Below are 17,271 nucleotides of genomic sequence, written 5' to 3' on the forward strand. Positions count from 1 at the left end.
CGGCGGTTAGAGGGTGTGCAGTGAGGAGAGGGGAGGGCTCTGAGCAGTGGGTCTCCTAGTAAGGAGAAGCTGGCTTCCAGTCATGTCAGACACTGGACCAAAAGACATCCCATGGGCCCCTCTCAACCCCATGGGTCTCACATTGGCATTTTCCCCAATTCACTCTAGTTTTCAGTTCCTCCATCCCTCTTAACCTACTTTCTATCTCATCACTTCTGAGTTTTTCTCATTTGGTTCTTCATCTCCAGAGTATTTACTCATTTCTACCTTTCATAGAATTCAATGAACTCTGCCCACTCCTGTCCCGCCACTAACCCTGAGCTCAGAGGAACTGAGAAGTCTCTTCATCAGAGGGTCCTTCAACCAGGCTCACATAGACTCATACACAGACTACTTCCATCTCTATACCCCTCTGGCCAGGTTTTGCCTCAATAAATTACAGAATTGTGTCTTGGTGGCCATGGAAGGTCCCAAATTGAAATCATTTTTTGGGAAGATTCACTCTATATGGATCCCAGCACAGTAGTGCCATTGCATCTAAAATAGAAAATTCCAGACACTCCCCACCGCGCCCCCCCCCCCACACACACACACACTGCATCTTTATTATTGATCACCCAATACTTAGCTCCTTTACCATGTGCTAATCCTTCTACCTACTGCTAATCTTCTGGTCAGAACCCAATTTTATCATTGTCCAACCCTTTCTAATGTCTGATTGCACATAATTCTAGCTCAAACTGTCAGCTCTTAGCAATTGAGGCAATTTTCATCACTGTTAGTATAGATTCCAATGGCAACCAGGAGGCTGCTTAAAGAGACCCTATAATAAGGTGAGTGGTGAGAAAGGCCAAGGTCCTGATAGTGAAGAAGAGGAGGAATGTGGTCTTCTGTCCCCTAAATGTACCTGGTGACACCAATTTAACCCTTGCCCTTTCCACCTTCCAAATACCCTCCTCCATAGGCTTTGAAAGGCAGGAGAGCCAGCTGAAAGCCCAGAATTTCAAGAAACACAGCCTCATCCTTCTCATCACCTCTTCATGATACAATCCTGGTTCCTCAAAGCCTTGGATTTGACCTTCCTGCCCACTCATTTAGAGTTGAGAAAGGGTCTTCACGCTCACATATAGAAACTTAGAGAAGACTTCTTTCCTCTCAGGGGACTCCAGGATACTGAGCAGCCACATTTATGACCAATATCAGCCCTTCCTTAAAGTCAGTTAAATAAATCTCCATGAGGTCAGAAAATTTCTAAGGGCACAGGTTGCTCTTCTCCTCCTAAACCTCATCCTCTTAGCCTAAGAAGGCCCAGATGTTATATGAGGGGTTTGGCTTCCCCTGTTATCCTCATCCTGGAATACCTCTATGAATCACCAGGTCTTCTTCCTCTCTGCCCTCAGAAAGTAAATGTTCTAATCACCTGTAGGTCACGAACCCACAGAGTGGCCAAAAATAGCAGAGTTGATCCAAGACCCTGGGAAAGGGAAAGCTGCAGGTGTGTTTGTACAGGGAGTAGGGGTGGCCACCCACCCTCACTTCAGGAGGTATAAAGGCTCTCCACCACCAACCCAGCTCTACTTCTGCCACCATGAATCCACTCCTGATCCTTGCCTTTGTGGGAGCCGCTGGTGAGTTCCATGTGTTGCTTCAGGCCCTGCCTCCTGGCAGAAACTCAAGTTTCACCATCTTGCTGCTTCTCCTATTTACCTGTGCTCTGATGTTCTCTCTCCCCTGTCTAACACCCCTCTATCCCATTCCTGGGCTCTCTTTAAGCCTTACCTCTCTCACCTACTGGATGACCCACTCTCAGCCCCATCATCCATTCATCTCAGGTTTTTAGTAGAGAGGCTGGAAAGGGAGGTGAGGTGAAACTGGTTGATTAAATTGACCAGTGGTCTTGAGGCTTAGGTCTGACAACTCTGGGCTAGTTGCACTGTGGCTATTTCATTAATTATTATTATTGATTAAGGTATTACCACTGTGGCTATTCTTAACCCCAGATACACCACCTACAGAGACTGAAAGAACATTCATGCCCGAGTCCTAGCTCTAGAAATTCTGACTTCTTTGGCCTAAGGTGTAGCCTGAGCATTGAATTTTTAAATTTTCCAGGCAATTTTAAGGTCTCAGGTGTAGAGCCAAGGTTGAGAAACACGGTTCTATCAGCCAATAACAGTGCTTAACTTTGTCCCATCCAATGGGTGTGGGTGCTCCTCTCTCTGGCCTCTCTGTGCTGATTTGAACTATGGGAGAAGCTGGTGCAGTCAGAGTGACTGAGCCAGGAGGTTTTCCTTGTTGGGCCAGCCCATCCTGATCCTCCAGGGCTCTGATAGTCGTGGGGAGCACATGAGTGATGTTGAGCAAGAGAGAAGCATTCAGTGGGTGAGAACACCACATTCTGAGCTGTATCACATTGAGGGCACTATGAGGATGTTTATTGTGTCCTCATTCTCCTGGTGGCCCTGTAGAGGTCTGGACTGGATCCCTGCAGGGAACCCAGCTATGTGCCCTGCAGACACAAGGAGATACTCAGGAGAAAGACATCCATTGTACTGACTGGGGATGGCAGTGTGTCCTCACTGCCCGTCCTTGCTGCCAGTCATCTCTGTGCTTATGAAGGAATCTCAATTAGTATGACCTAGCCAGGTGCTTGGGCTATACCCTCTAACATCCTGCTGAATTGGCTTCTCCCTCCTGTCTCCACTCAAGTTGCTTTCTCCACTGATGACGATGACAAGATCGTCGGGGGCTACACCTGCCAGGAGAATTCCGTCCCCTACCAGGTGTCCCTGAACGCTGGCTACCACTTCTGTGGTGGCTCCCTCATCAATGACCAGTGGGTGGTGTCCGCGGCTCACTGCTACAAGTCGTAAGTGCTGGGCCCTGATGGCATAATCCACAGAGGGGGCTCTTGGGGAGCTTGGTTCAGTCTAGGGGTGGGTGGGGAGAAGGACCATAGAGAGGAGAAGTTGTCAATGACAGCTGATGCCCAGGCATGGGGGTGATGAGAGACACCTGTAGGAAGACTCTGACACCCCAAATAAAAAAATACAACAGCCAGAGCTACAGTCATGAGAGCAGAAAGAGGCTATTTAGGGTACAAGGCCCAACTGGGAAACAGGCAAGGACTTCATACAAGTAACCTTTGCCAGTGGATGCACATAAAAACACCTAAAAAATGTTAAAAAAAAAGAAAGAAAGAAAGAAAGAAAGAAAGAAAGAAAGAAAGAAAGAAAGAAAAAAGAAAAATGCCTGGGGCTTGTCCCAAGGTAATTAATTCAGACTTTTCAAGAAGAGGTGCCTAAATTTTGAACTCTCTCAACTGAGACTCACTGCCTAGAGCAAGGGTTCTCAAAACTGGGTGTGGGTCAGAATTGCCTGGCGGATCTGCTGGACCATGGGTGGCTGGATCCCACCCCCAGAGGTTCTGGTTCAGTAGGTCTGGGGTGGGAACCGAGGCTTTGCATGTCTAACAAGGTCCTGGGGCCACACTTTGAGACCCACTGGATTATATCATCCAGAACGATAGTGCTTCCCAGACCAGGAAGGGAGCAGAAGTCACCGCTGTACATAGCAAAGTCACAGAGTGTGAGCAATGCCTGGGGCTTCAAGAAGCTCATCTCCACCCATGACATTGGAGGCATGGTTTGGGGGGGGCACAGCTGGAAAAGCAGATTGAAGAGCCACTGCAGTTGGACCCCTTCACCCCATCCCAGCTCCACTAACACCTACATCTGAAGCAGAAAGGCCCTTGGTGTCTCAACTATACTGCTCCCCACCCCTCTGCTGCCCTGTGCATGGGCACAGCCCCACCATTGCCATGACCTTCGCAGTGGGTTCAGAATAACTTGAAGGAGTGCCGACGACACAATAGATACACTATACAAAACATACGAGTTTAGAAGGCATTGGGGGGGGGGGGCGGGGAGGGCGGGCAGGTGGAAACCTCTTTCATGAAGAGGCATACCGAGTTCTGGCCTAGTCAGCTTTTTATTCACTTTGAATACACATTTGCTCTTTAACAATGAATACAGGCAGATCAAAGTTAAAGTTTGGTTAATGAAGTAAAGATTATCAGGTCGGGAAATCGCCTGGAGCCATTATAATCACAGCTGGAGCAAAACTTGTGCTGATATTCAGCCCTGCGGACTATCAAAGTCCATTGGCCTTCCCATGTCTCTTTACCATGTTAACTGCTGTTTGCTTTAACCTCCAACACACCATGAGCAGGGAGCTGGGTATCCCAGGAAAGAGTGGGGATGTGTGAATAGGTCCTCAGTTCTCCTCTCCCAACAGTCGCATCCAGGTGAGGCTTGGAGAGCACAACATCGAGGTTGCTGAGGGGAATGAGCAGTTCATCAACTCTGCCAAGGTCATCCGCCACCCCCGCTACAACAGCTGGACCCTGGACAATGACATCATGCTGATCAAGCTGTCCTCGCCTGCGGTCATCAGTTCCCGGGTGTCCACCGTCTCCCTGCCCACCTCCTGTGCGCCTGCTGGCACCCAGTGTCTCATCTCCGGCTGGGGCAACACCCTGAGCTCTGGCAGTGAGTGGGGTTCTCACTTCTTCACTCTCTGACTTCCAAATGTTTCCCAGAATGGAGCATCGCCTGAGCTCAGCCCCCTAGGCATCCAGTCTGCAAATAATATCAAGTGTCCACCACCCTCAGGCTCCGTCCTGGAGGCCAGAGAGATGCAGAGTCTCGAGGAGTTGACCCAGAATAGGACAAGCATAGCACTTGCCATTCTCACCTTCAGGGAGGGGTTCAGCAGTGGCCATTCTGGGAACTGAATCGCCTTCATTCTTGCTGGGGCTTAGGTTCTTGGAGTCAGCCCCAGATTACCATCCTCCATCCTGGCCTGACTCTCATTTCTCCTTTCCTTTATCTCTTCCTCTTCCTCAAAGTCAACTACCCTGAGCTGCTGCAGTGCCTGGATGCCCCATTGCTGGCCCAGGAGCAGTGTGAAGCCGCGTACCCCGGACAGATCACCGACAACATGATGTGCGCTGGCTTCCTCGAGGGTGGCAAGGATTCCTGCCAGGTGATTGCCCTTTCCCAATCTGAGACCCCTGCCCATCCACATGGCCTGCCTAGAGGCTGGATTTGAATCCCCAAGGCCATAAGCTGTGCTCCCCTCTTTCTCCCTCCTTATAAACTGTGTTGTGCCTTCCTCCTCCCCAGGGTGATTCTGGTGGCCCCGTGGTCTGCAACGGAGAGCTTCAGGGAGTTGTCTCCTGGGGCTATGGCTGTGCCCAGAAGAACAAGCCTGGTGTCTACACCAGGGTCTGCAACTTCGTGGACTGGATTCAGGAGACCATGGCTGCCAACAACTAAAGATCCCACCTGTCCCCCTGCCATCACTATGCTAATAAAGTGACACTGATCTGAAAGCCTATGTCTGTATCTGCTTCCCTGCCTGGCTCTGGGCAACACCCTCCCACCGAGGTCAGCCGGGTCTGGCCGGCCCTTATACCAAGTGCCCCACTTACCAAAGATGCTCCCTGGCATACTTGTTTAGCAGCAAATAAAAAGATGGAATCCAAAATCATAAGCAGGAGCGAGGGGAGGCTGTTTTCTAGAAGGAAATACATTTCCAAAAGGCTGTCAGAGGTTCCTTGACCTTGGCACTGGAGTGCAGAGCTGGAGTGTGCCCATGGGCACAATGTGCCGGGCCCTTTCTTCCCTCTACCTGTACCCAGACTGAACACACCTGGGGAAGCACCTGTGCATCCACCTTGGCCTCTTCTGAATCCCTGTCACGTGCACTTAGCCAGCATGTGCTCCCCAATGGGCCCTACTTCCTGACAATCTGCCCATGTGTCTGGGGGAAAAAGAAGTTTCCCTGGGTCTCCATCCTTCAAGCTCCAGAGAAATTGGCCTTCTGTGCATCTCACCTGATGATACCAATATATATATATACTGTACGGACCACTTACAGACATTTCATGGTTGTTTCACCCTCCCCTCTGCAGTGGATATCACTTCTGTGGTACAGACAAGAAAGCAGAAGTTAGTTCACCCACGTCCCTCGTCCAGCAAATGGTAGATCAGGGGTTCAACTTCTTATTTGCCTGGCCCCAAAGCCACGCTCTCTCTACCCCGCCTCACCATCTCTCCCATGCTACTGTGGTCCATCAACTCTGCCCTTCAACATCTCTCCAGCCCACTCCCTGCATCACTGCCCTTACTGAGGGGGCTGGCCTTCTGTCCACCTTCTAACACTGCACCCAAAGAGGTCCTGCTCGTTACATCAAGTCCTGATTAATACCTCTCCTGACCTCCCACAGCTTCCAAATGGAACCCAGGCTCCTTATCCTGAGATGGGCCCTTCCTGCTTTGCCCCTGCCTATGTTTTCAGCCTCACCTCTGCTGCTCCCGTCCCCTCCAGTGCTCTGAAGTCCCTGTGGTTCCTCCAACGAGCCATGCACCTCTGACCTATAGCTCTGGACACTACTGTCCATCTCACTCGATGGTCTTCTCACCCACCCCTTCACCCTCTTCAGAAAGGTCTTTTCTGACTCCTCCTGTTCCCGATTCCTCCCCTCACCCCTGTGCCACTGGCCCTCAAGCCTGAGTGAGGAACCCTGCTTCTGATCCTCGCTGATGTCTGTCACAGTCCTGCTCATGCCACTGAGTGAACATAGATCCATCTGCCTTAGTATTCGGTGGTGAGCTCCTTGGGGAAGAAATCTTGCCTTGCTCATCCTGATATATCTAGTAATTAAACAATGCCTAGAATATAATAGGCCCCCAGTAACTGAATCAATAAACTATGACCTAGGAGTGGAGAGAAATGTACTGAAAAAAGACAGAGCCTCCAGAAGAATGATTCTCCAGGTGTGGTCCCTGGACCAGCAGCACCAGCATAACCTGGGTATTTAGGAGAAGTACAAATTCTTGGTCCCACCCCAGACCTTCTGAGTCAGGAATTCTGGGATGGGACTAAGCAACTCACATTTTGGCAAGCCTCCCAAATCATCCTGATGCAAGCTAAAGCTTGAGAACCAATGCGGTAGAGAGATTCCTAGCTGTACTCTCTGTGAAAACAGTAGTAAGTAACATTTTTACTATTTCAGGTCCCACACTCATCATTACAGGCATTATCTATCTTATCTAGTTCTCACAGGAACTCCTAAGGCAGGTGACATTATTACTCTTCCCATTTCACAGATACAGAGACTGGGGCTTGAAGGTCTCACAGATGTCAGTGGAGGGCCTGGGTGGGGGCCCGGGCAGACTGGCTCCAGGAGGTGGGCTTCCCTGAGGGGCAGGACCTTCAGTGGCTGCAGGGACAACAGCACCTACCGGAGCACCAGGACTTAAGTAAGGAGGCCTGGTTGCCTATTCCAGCTCTGTTTCTGCATCACACGTGAGGTTGGCAACCTATTTAGCCTCAGGTTTCAGTTACATCTGAAGAAAGTAGGAGACAAATTTTAGATTAACATGAGTGTAACCGCATGCTTGAAAGTTTCAAGAATTATGCATATATAAGATGTTATTTGTGTATCTCCTTCCCGCATGCCAACACACACCTTGAGAAAGGCACACAGGTAACCCCACTTTCCCCTGGTCCCGGTGAGCACCATCCACATTCTTCTCACTCCCTCAAGTGGCCACACTGAGATTGCAGCTACTTAGGTCTTAAAAAAAAAATAAGGAAAGGCTGCCCCCTGCTGCCCAAATTGATGAATGACCGCATTCAGCACTAAGCTCTTTTTACCCCCTCTCCCCCTATTCCCTCCCCACCACACACCCCACCCCCAAAAAGCTGCATATGACAATGTGACAGAATGGCAAAACTGGGGCAAATCCCATCAGAATTAAAAGAAGCTGTGATACCAAGACAGAGTGGTATTATTCTCTGTAAGGTGGTCAGGATGAGGATCCCCAGCTAGATGGTCCAAAGGAAACTTACTGGGAGGGTCAATTATTCGTAAGCAAAAGGGGTGAACAAGACAGGAAAAAATACGGAAATAGATCAAACTAAGTTATTACAGTGATGAAAGTGTTTCTCGATGTGGAAACGGAATAAAGACCAGGTCTTACTACATTCAACTGATAAAAGCAACCCAAGACCGTTTATTCAGGCTTATGATAGAGTGTGAGATCTGCCGCTATCCCTAAGTTAAGTAAACAGACTGTCTTCCCTTTCTCTCTTTTCCCTAAATTTTAAGAGCCACACTATTGCATCCAACTTGTGACACCACCAGGTAGCACTCTAGTGTTCTCTACCCTGACACCTGTTTCTTTACATGTCAGGGGACAAGCAGTTGGTCCAAACCTGGCACTGAAATAGAAATATCCAGGGTAATTTGAGGCTTGATTGTTTATTTAAGTACAAATTAGTAAAGCCAATCCCAGGATTTTTAATTCAAAAGTACCTGGGACTACTCAGAAATATGCATTTTTTCACAAGCTTCCTCAGCAAATTCACAACCATAAAATCATGGGCATTTGTTATTCTCAATTTTTTGTTATTTCAAATAATGCAAATAGTTTACACAGATTTTTTAATTTGTATTCAATAATATTTAAAGATAAATTTTCATAGGTGGAATTTCTGGGTGAATAAATAGATGCATTTTTGTAATTTGTATAGATATTTTCAAATTGTTCCCCATAGGGTTGTGTCATTTTGCACTCCTATCCACAATCAATACAGTAGTCTCCACTTTATCCATGGAGGATACAGTCCAAGACCTCCAATGGGTGCCTGAGACAGACCATGGACAGTACCAAATCCTATGTATACCATGTTTTGTTCCTATACATATATACCTCCAATAAAGTTTAATTTATAAATTAGGCACAGTAAGATATTGACAATAATAACTAATAATAAAATAAAACACTATTAAGAATATACTATAATAAAAGTTATATGAATGTTGTCTGTCTCTAAATATCTCATTGTACTGTAGTCACCTTTTCACTGAAAGGAAGCACTTTACAGCATCAGTAGTCTTTTGCTTAAGGCCATTATTAAGTAAAATAAGAGTTATTTGATCACAAGCACTGTGGTTCCAAGACAGTCGGTCTGATAACGGAGATGGCTACTAAGTGACTAAGGGGTGGGGAGCATCAACAGCATGGAGACACTGGGCAAAGGGATGATTCACATAAAGGGAAGGATGGAGCAAGACAGCATGAGATTTCATCATGTACTCAGAACAACATGTAATTTAAAGTTTAGAAATTGTTTATTTCTGGAATTTTTCATTAATATTTTCAGACCTTGGTTGACCACAAGTAGCTAAAACCTTGGAAAGCAAAACCTTTCATAGTTTGAAAGGTGATAAAAGGAAGCTCCATTTAGTGAAATGAGATCTAGGCCACTCAACTGGAGGTTAATCAAGGTCATCTCATGCAGGAAATCTAAAATATCTACCAACTTAAAATGTATCTACCCTTCAGGGAAGAGGGAGAAGACTGACTGATTATCTGGCCATGATTGTATGTGCCTGAGACTATTTCTCCAGTTCTTCACACCCACTTCCCCGACTCCCTTGACCTCCCTCTGACATCTGAGCTCCACAAACACAGGTGTGGTCTTCCCTCACCCACACCCATTCAGAAATGCACTGAGCTCACAGCTCTCACTTTGGCCACATCTAGGAAAGCCCAGCCTGGGCAGCTCATGGTCAGTTCTCCAGACCACCCTAGAGGTTTGGAGTGGGGCCAAAGGGACAGAGTCTGGGTGTTAGGGCCTCATTCTCAGATGAAAGGCGTGGTCTCTGAGTGTCACAGCCTCAGGGGCAGGCCCAGGATAGAAAGGGGGTTCCACTTTCTGGCAGGGTTGCTCCCCACTATGGACAGACTCTGCAAGAGGGGAGGATACCAGGTTAGGGAGAAAACCAGGCCCTGTGGTAGGCAGTCTCTAAAAGACACATGTCTCTGAGGAGCTAAGAATATCCTGAAGAAATGGTATGGGGTGAGGAGGGAGACCCTTGGCCTGGTTTGAACCTTGCCACCTCACACCATGGGGCAGGGGATGTTGCCACTGCCCCCAAACTCCAACACCCTCAAAGGACAGCTGCTCTGGTTGTTTCTTTCTGGCTCTGAGGGGCGGGCCCATGGGAGGGGCGTTTTTGTACAAAGCTGAAACATTGTGGGGACAGGGGGCCACGGTGATTTATCTCTATGGGAAACCTTTACAAAAACCTCTCAGCATGACCCAACCCCACAGTCCCTCCACTTTTCTCTAGGGTCACAGGCCCAAGAGTGGCTTGGTTCAGAATGCCTCCTCCTCACTCCTGTCTACCTGTCCAGCCAAGGCCAAGGATAAGGACAGGCCTGGATCAGAACTGAAGCTTCCAGGCAGAGAGCCCAGATGTAAGAAGGACACCTCAGTGGGTTTATGGGGGAAGGACTCAGGGAGACTCCTTCATCCCAGGACAAGGTCAGTGGGAAGGTACATGGGAGGTGACCCAATCTATAAAGAAAGAAGATAGATATATCTTGGGTTCTGGGACCCTGCCCTCCTCTCCAGCCCACATACTTTGAGACATTTGAAAAAGGGGCACGGGGCCCTCTGAATGGATCTAGCCATGCTCTGTGACCTCAGAAGTCAAAGTTGAATGTGTTCTTCTGTTCAGTACTTATAAAGCAGGGATAGGGGGCAGTTAGTTCTCATTCCAGAGTCTTCCAGACACCAGCCAGGGCCTCTCCTCTCCGTGCCTCAATTCTGTTTTCTTCCTTGCCCCATGTCACTGTGTGAACACCCAAGTTTTCTTTGGAGAAGGCACCAGGCTCACAGTTGTAGGTAAGATATGCTCTGGATCTTCCTGTGCCCTTGGTAGGGGATAGTGGGTCCAAAGTGTGCATTTTAGAGTGGTCCTATTCTGATGTGCTAACTATGATGTTACCTTCGGCCCAGGGACCAGGCTGATGGTCGTAGGTAAGGCTGGGTCTCCAGGGGGTTCTGGGGAGGGAGGACTAACCCAGACAACATGGGCAGGAAAAGATGACCTGGCTCCCAGGTTCTACGTCTGTGAACGAGTTCAGAGGAAGGTCCCTGTACGAGCACATTCACTCAGCCACCTGAGGTCCCCTGTAATCTCAGAGCTGAGCCTGAGAGGTGGTGCTGCCCCTCTGAGTAGTTACCTGGGAGAGGGAGCTGGGAGAAGGCCAGAGGGTCATAGTGATCTCCGACATTGGCCCATCTTCCCTCGCCAACAGAGGCTCATATTCCCTGCTCTGAACTTCATGGGAGATCACACTGTGTCTCTTCCCCATGTCACTGGGCTGGCTCTGAAAGGGTATGCAGTGTCTGAAGCAGGCTAGGGACTCTATAAGGGAATCCCAGCTGTGCTCAGCAGACAAGAGGGGTTTTGAAATGGATCCGGGAGGCTGTGTTCTGGAAACACCCTCTATTTTGGGGAAGGCAGCCGGCTCACTGTTGTAGGTAAGCAAGTCTAAGCGAGTTGGGGCTGAAGGGCTGGGATCCTACAAGAAGAGGCAGGGACCCAGATGGAGCCTGTCTTGGGAGCTTAGATAAAAGCATGTTTTCATCGGAAAGATCTGAAGTCTTGTCTTGATGCAGACAGGAGGGACCAGGTTCCATCTCCAGTAACCCAATGGACTGTCTGTGCCAAAGTCTGGGTTCCTCTCCCCAGGGGCAAGTAGTCTTAGCCAGGAAGGGCTCACCTTGTCCACCTCCTGAGTCCGTAGAAGGTGCCCCATCATGGCCAAGGTAGATGGAGAGCCTCTGGAGGTAAAGTTGTTGTAGTCCCACTGTTTGTCTCACATAGAAGGGGATGGACGTAGGAGGGGGGATCTCACAGGGCTGAATGGGTCCTCTTACCACAGCATTTCTGATGGCACAGTTGTCCCCCCTTCACCTCCCAGAGTTAAAATTCTGCTGAGAAAAGGGAAGGAGAACTGGCAGGTGAACTTGAGGAGGAGGAATGTGAGGCCTCAAGGACAGTTTTCTTACCAGGCTTTAGTGTTGTGTAAGTAACGAGAAGCTATTTTTCGGCAGTGGAACCAAGCTCTCTGTCTTGGGTAAGTAAAAGGCTTCCCTGGGGAGAGCGTGTTGTAAGGTGGGAGTTTCAGGAGGATGCCTTGGAGAGGACAGGGGCTGAGAACACAGCAGGGAACAGGCTCCGAGAATGTGGGTGAGTGGACTAGAGTCCCGGGAGTTCTGGGTGGACTGAACTTCTGGAAGGAAGGGCCCCACACCTGTGATTCTGGAGTTTTTTTACACTCCTGTGGTACTGTGAGCAACCAGGCACAGCATTTTGGAGATGGGACTCGACTCTCTGTCCTAGGTAAGGTACTGGCCCGAAGTGGTGGGGCCACTGTCCCTTAGACCTGACTTTGTCTCTGCTCCCAGCCCTGGTGGAAGGGGACTGAGGGAACTCTTCTATCCTGGAGGGGAGTTTCAGTCTTCAGTGCATAATCTGCCTCCTTACCCTACTCCTGGTTCATCCTCCTTCTTACATTGGTGGATATGCCCCACCGGAGCCTCTTGGTATTCCTCTCACCATTCTATGCTTGGGTCTTCCTCCTAATAGACTCTCTTGGGTCCAGAGCCATGAACCCAGGCAAGGAAAGGTGGCTTCTGGCTCCCAGGGAGCTAAGACTAGCCCTCTGAGGGAGACCTCTGGTAGGTTTTGCCACAGCTCTCTGCTGTTGTGTTCCTATAACTCGCCCCTCTACTTTGGGGTCGGCACCAGGCTCACCGTGACAGGTATGGGGTCCTGCTCCTGACTGGGGGGTGCTTGTGCTGGACCATGATGATCAGTCGCTGGGAGGGGAGTGTGGAGTAAGGACAGGATCAGAGCTGCCCTCCTTCCTGGAACTCAGGGCCCTCTCCGCCCTGCCCGAAGCCTCCTCCTTGCTCCGCTGTGTTTGTGCGCCATCTCAGCGGTGGGTTCCACGCTTAGTCTTCACGTTCTGTGTTTGCTTTCTCCTCTTCCCATTGTTCTCCAGACTCCTCTCATCTCTACTTTTTTATTACTATGTTGTTTTACTTTCCCTTTCTTTTCTGGTCTTCTCCATTTTCCCTCCCATTCTAACTCCAGCCCTGCACCGTTCACTCCGTCCCTGTCTTGACTTCTCCAAAGATCCCGGTGTGTCTTTCTGGGTGGTTTGAGGGCTCAGGAGGCAGTGAGGGACCAAATGGGTGAGGTTGGGGTGGTTTGAGAGGTGATCCTGAGTCCCAAAGGCAGAAGTCCATGTCACAGCATTGTAAGAACTTCAGGGAGTCTCTGGGGTACACTGTGTTTGGTGGGGATTAGAGGAGGTATGTCAAAATTAACTATTACAATGGGAACCTATACCATCTTCCAACAGACCAGGTATAAAGAAGAGAAATAGGTAGGAGGACTCATTTTCTCAAACCTCCGGGTCTGTGCTGGGATTACAGGCTAAGGGACCTGTGCTTGGGAGAAGCGGGGCAAAGATGGATGGGTCTCGGCTGGAGATACAGACAGGGCTGGAGGAAGGGGTCAGGTTGGTTGGCTGGATCAGGCTTTGTTCCAGAGATGGGGGCACAATGTCAGAAAGTATGATGGAATTGGGGTTGGCACCAGGCTCACCGTGGGATTCACAAAGCCTGGGTTCAGGGTCAGAGGGCTCATGAAATTAGAAAGTAAGAGATATAAACAGAGTTAACAATGCCAGCCTCTTGGAGTCCTTCAACTGTAAGGGGTTAAGTTATGTGAAAATCCTTTGTAAAGGACTCACCTATGGGCACCAACCTTCTCATTCCCGTTGTTTATCTACTCCAAAAACTGTATTTGTGGTCAAAACAGAACCAAATATAGGGAGCAGAAAAGTCTGACAAAAAGGAGGGTGCTTGAAAGATGGCTGTGGTGTCTTCCATCCCTCTGTGTCTTCAGGTGGGAAAATGCCTTCAAACAATTCAAGAAATCCTTTCTCTCCCATCTGTCAGACTGTAAAAAGGCCCAGGGGTTTACAATATGGAGCCTCTGATGCAATGGCCTTCAGACTTTGGGAGCTTTTTCCTACCCAGCAACCAAGGTCTCAGTGCTTTTAAGAATGTAAAGGTTGGCTGTGAAATAGGATTCCAACCCTGTCAGGGAGGCTTGCTGGACACTGACAGGAAGAAAGGGCTCAACCCGTGGGGAGTATCTCTCATGAGATGACAGGCATCCCAGGCAAGCTACCATGAACCCCGTGTGTCCCTGCTTGGGAGGAAATGTGGAACAGCTGAGAAGATAATAGCCAGGTGCACCTTGGAAAGTTACACAGTAAAAAATAAAGAAGAGAGAAAAAAAATTTGAGTTGGGTATAGTATATAGAAAAAATATATAGTCAGATGCAATGGGAAAGGTGTCTCTTCTAGGTAAGAAAGACTAATTCTTATATGTGCTATCATACAGACAAACATATACACCTTACAAAACAGGACAATGCTAATTAGAAAAAGTCAGTTTAGCTCCCAGGGTTAGGTTGCTAGTGAGAATCTTCTGCCTTAACATCCAGGCCCATTCAACTCTGCTATAACCACTTCTAAATCTCAAAGATTACATCAAGCACCAAAGAGGGCTTTGAACAAGGAAGAAAAGATAAGACAGATATACTCGTCTGATAGGTAATTGAGCAAGGCCTGAGTGTGAGACTTTGAAAAAAAATCCAAGAAAACTGGGACAAAAGGGGGCACCCCCTTAGGGAGGTGGAAAAGATAGTCGCTCCATGGGGTGACCAGGAAGGAGATGGGAAAGTCAAGGAAAAATGACAATAGACAATGGGACCTATAAACAAACGGGATCTAATACATAATGTTGCTTTATGTTGACCCCCTTCCGCAGGCCCACATAAAATACACACAGCCCCTACCAAACCTAGACAGCTTTCAGACCAGCCCTATTCCTAACCCCTCTCCCCTTCCAGACAACCTGAACAAGGTGAAACCACCCAAGGTCACTGTGTTTGAACCATCCGAAGCAGAGATCGCCCGGACACAGAAGGCCACGCTTGTGTGCCTGGCCACAGGCTTCTACCCCGACCACGTGGAGCTGAGCTGGTGGGTGAATGGGAAGGAGATCCAGAGTGGGGTCAGCACAGACCCTCAGCCCTACAAGGAGCAGCGCAACCACAGTGACTCCACCTACTGTCTGAGCAGCCGGCTGAGGGTCTCTGCCACCTTCTGGCACAATCCTCGCAACCACTTCCGCTGCCAAGTCCAGTTCTTTGGGCTAGAGGAAAAAGACAAGGAGAATTGGGAGGACACCCGCCCCATACCCATCACCCAGAATGTCAGTGCTGAGGTCTGGGGCAGAGCAGGTGAGTGGAGCCTTGGAGGGTCAGGCAAGGAGGCGCCAGACCAGAGAGAAAGGGGGATCCAGGTAGAAGGCCACAAAGACCAAGTTAGACTTTTTTTTTAAAAAAAAAAAAAAAGGAGTGGGGTGGGAAGATGAGAGCACACCATGAAGAAGAACAGGCACCTTGGGCTAGTTCCTCCTCAGATCCCCAGCCAGCACAGCCTTGCAGCTGGCCGCTTTGGCTCAGCATCTGTGTGGTGTGTCCCCATCCCCTTCAGAGCTGCCACGTGTGTCTCATGAATTTCAAGGATGATGTGTCTATATTGGCACACAGGAAGGCAGTGCTAGACTCCTCTGGTCTGGGCCTGAAGTGTGCTGATTACAAGGCTGACAGTGTTTCATCTGCTCATCCACTTCCCTCCCTCTTCTTTCTTTCAGATTGTGGCTTCACCTCAAGTAAGTGGCCCTCTGCTTCTTTCTCTCCTTCTCCCATGGTCTTTGGAACCAGAGGATGGAGAACCCATGGACCCTGGGAAGGGGCAGAGATATCTGCTTAAAAGTATGTACTTGTTCTCATTTCCTGCCAACAGGTTCCTACCAGCAAGGGGTCCTGTCTGCCACCATCCTCTATGAGATCCTGCTGGGGAAGGCCACTGTGTATGCGGTGCTGGTCAGCGCCTTGGTGCTGATGGCCATGGTAAGGAGGCGGGTAGGGTGGGCAGGCAGGTTGGAGGTGACACTCAAAACATAGCAACTCAGATCCAGGACCAGAGGTGGGAGGAGAGGAAGAGGGGTTTTACTCACATTTCTTAGAAGATGCCTTACTTAGTCAACCTCCAGAACCACAGTGGAAGAGATGTGAGGGAAAGAGAAGCTGGGGTCACCTGAAACCTAGTTATGAGGAGCCCTGTTCATCTAGTCAGTGGGCCATCCTGCTTCCTCTAAGTCCCCAACACTCCAGGTAACTCCAAAACCTTCTTCTCCTCTTCAGGTCAAGAGAAAGAATTCCTGACACCAGCTCAGAGGTGCAGCCAGGAACTTCCAGCCTATCTCCCCAATATGGATTCCCCTTTTTCCATTCCTAGCCAGTGCTTTTGAAGAGCTGTCTCAGTCTCTCAGTTCATCCTGATATCCACCCGCTATATACTTGCATAGCTGAACACTCATGACTAAAATATCCCTAACCCCAGGAGACCCTGGTGTGCCTACATTGACTGAACCAATAAAAATGGCCTGTTCTGGCTTGATTGTGCCTTGAGTGTCTACATAACTCTTTTTTCCATCTCTAAACTCTCATGGACTCCAGTTAGGATAGAAACAAGGGGTAGTCAAGGAAAGTGCAGTCCCCTCAGGTACCCAGGGACCCAGCCTGTGACTGGCACTGCTCCTTCTGTGGGGACCTTAAGAAATACGAAAGGTGGTGATGGGACATGAAGAGGCTTACTCCCAAGAGACTAGAAAAATGGTGATGCTGACCATAGGAATCTGCTGACCTACCTGGACAAAGGTGCTCTGTGGAAGAGCTGACCTACATAGGTGTGTCAACCCGCCAACTGGTTATGTCCCCCTGGCTATCGAAGCCTGATTTATATATGTCATTCCTGTCCCTGTCAGCTGTCTCACTGAGCACATTTCTCCTCTCCATTCATCACCAACCAGGTTTCCCAGCTGAGAGAAAAATGCACTGACCTGGAGATTTATCCTCAGCAGCTGTGTCTTCAGTTTTTTAAGTTACAAATCAGTTTATCTATTTCTCTCTAGTGAACTAACAGTTGTGAAGATGCCCCTTGATCATGCCCAGAAGGATAGAAAATAAAGTTTCTCCAAACCCAAGATCAACCCTATTGCTATTTCTAGAAATCCTACAAAAGTTCTTTGTTGTCTCATTGTCACCATGATCATGTAGTCCAAAATTCTTAGGATGGCATGAAAGACCCACAATTGTCCTCCACCTTCTTATTCCACACTCACCTCACTCCTCTCACCACCAAACCCCCTGAGCAATTTGCTTCCAGGCCATTTTGCACTCCTCTACC

The 17,271-nt window shown here is 48.9% G+C and overlaps 1 protein-coding gene and 1 gene segment (V, D, J or C); both read left to right on the forward strand.

The window, feature by feature from the left end:
- Window positions 1–1,548: 1,548 nt before the first annotated feature.
- Window positions 1,549–5,339, forward strand: PRSS2 (serine protease 2; the record flags this gene model as incomplete). The annotated part of the gene is made up of 5 exons (XM_081102225.1): window positions 1,549–1,628; window positions 2,710–2,869; window positions 4,297–4,550; window positions 4,910–5,046; window positions 5,187–5,339. The coding sequence occupies exons 1-5, from the start codon at window positions 1,589–1,591 to the stop codon at window positions 5,337–5,339; spliced, it is 744 nt and encodes a 247-aa protein (XP_080958351.1). The 5' UTR covers window positions 1,549–1,588.
- Window positions 5,340–11,688: 6,349 nt separating this feature from the next.
- On the forward strand, window positions 11,689–16,492 carry LOC308527360 (T cell receptor beta constant 1-like). The segment is given in 6 exons: window positions 11,689–11,718; window positions 11,951–12,008; window positions 14,865–15,257; window positions 15,674–15,691; window positions 15,826–15,932; window positions 16,227–16,492.
- The last annotated feature ends 779 nt before the right edge of the window (window positions 16,493–17,271 follow it).

Source organism: Myotis nattereri (assembly GCF_964212035.1).
Source record: "Myotis nattereri genome assembly, chromosome: 11".
NCBI lineage: Eukaryota > Metazoa > Chordata > Mammalia > Chiroptera > Vespertilionidae > Myotis > Myotis nattereri.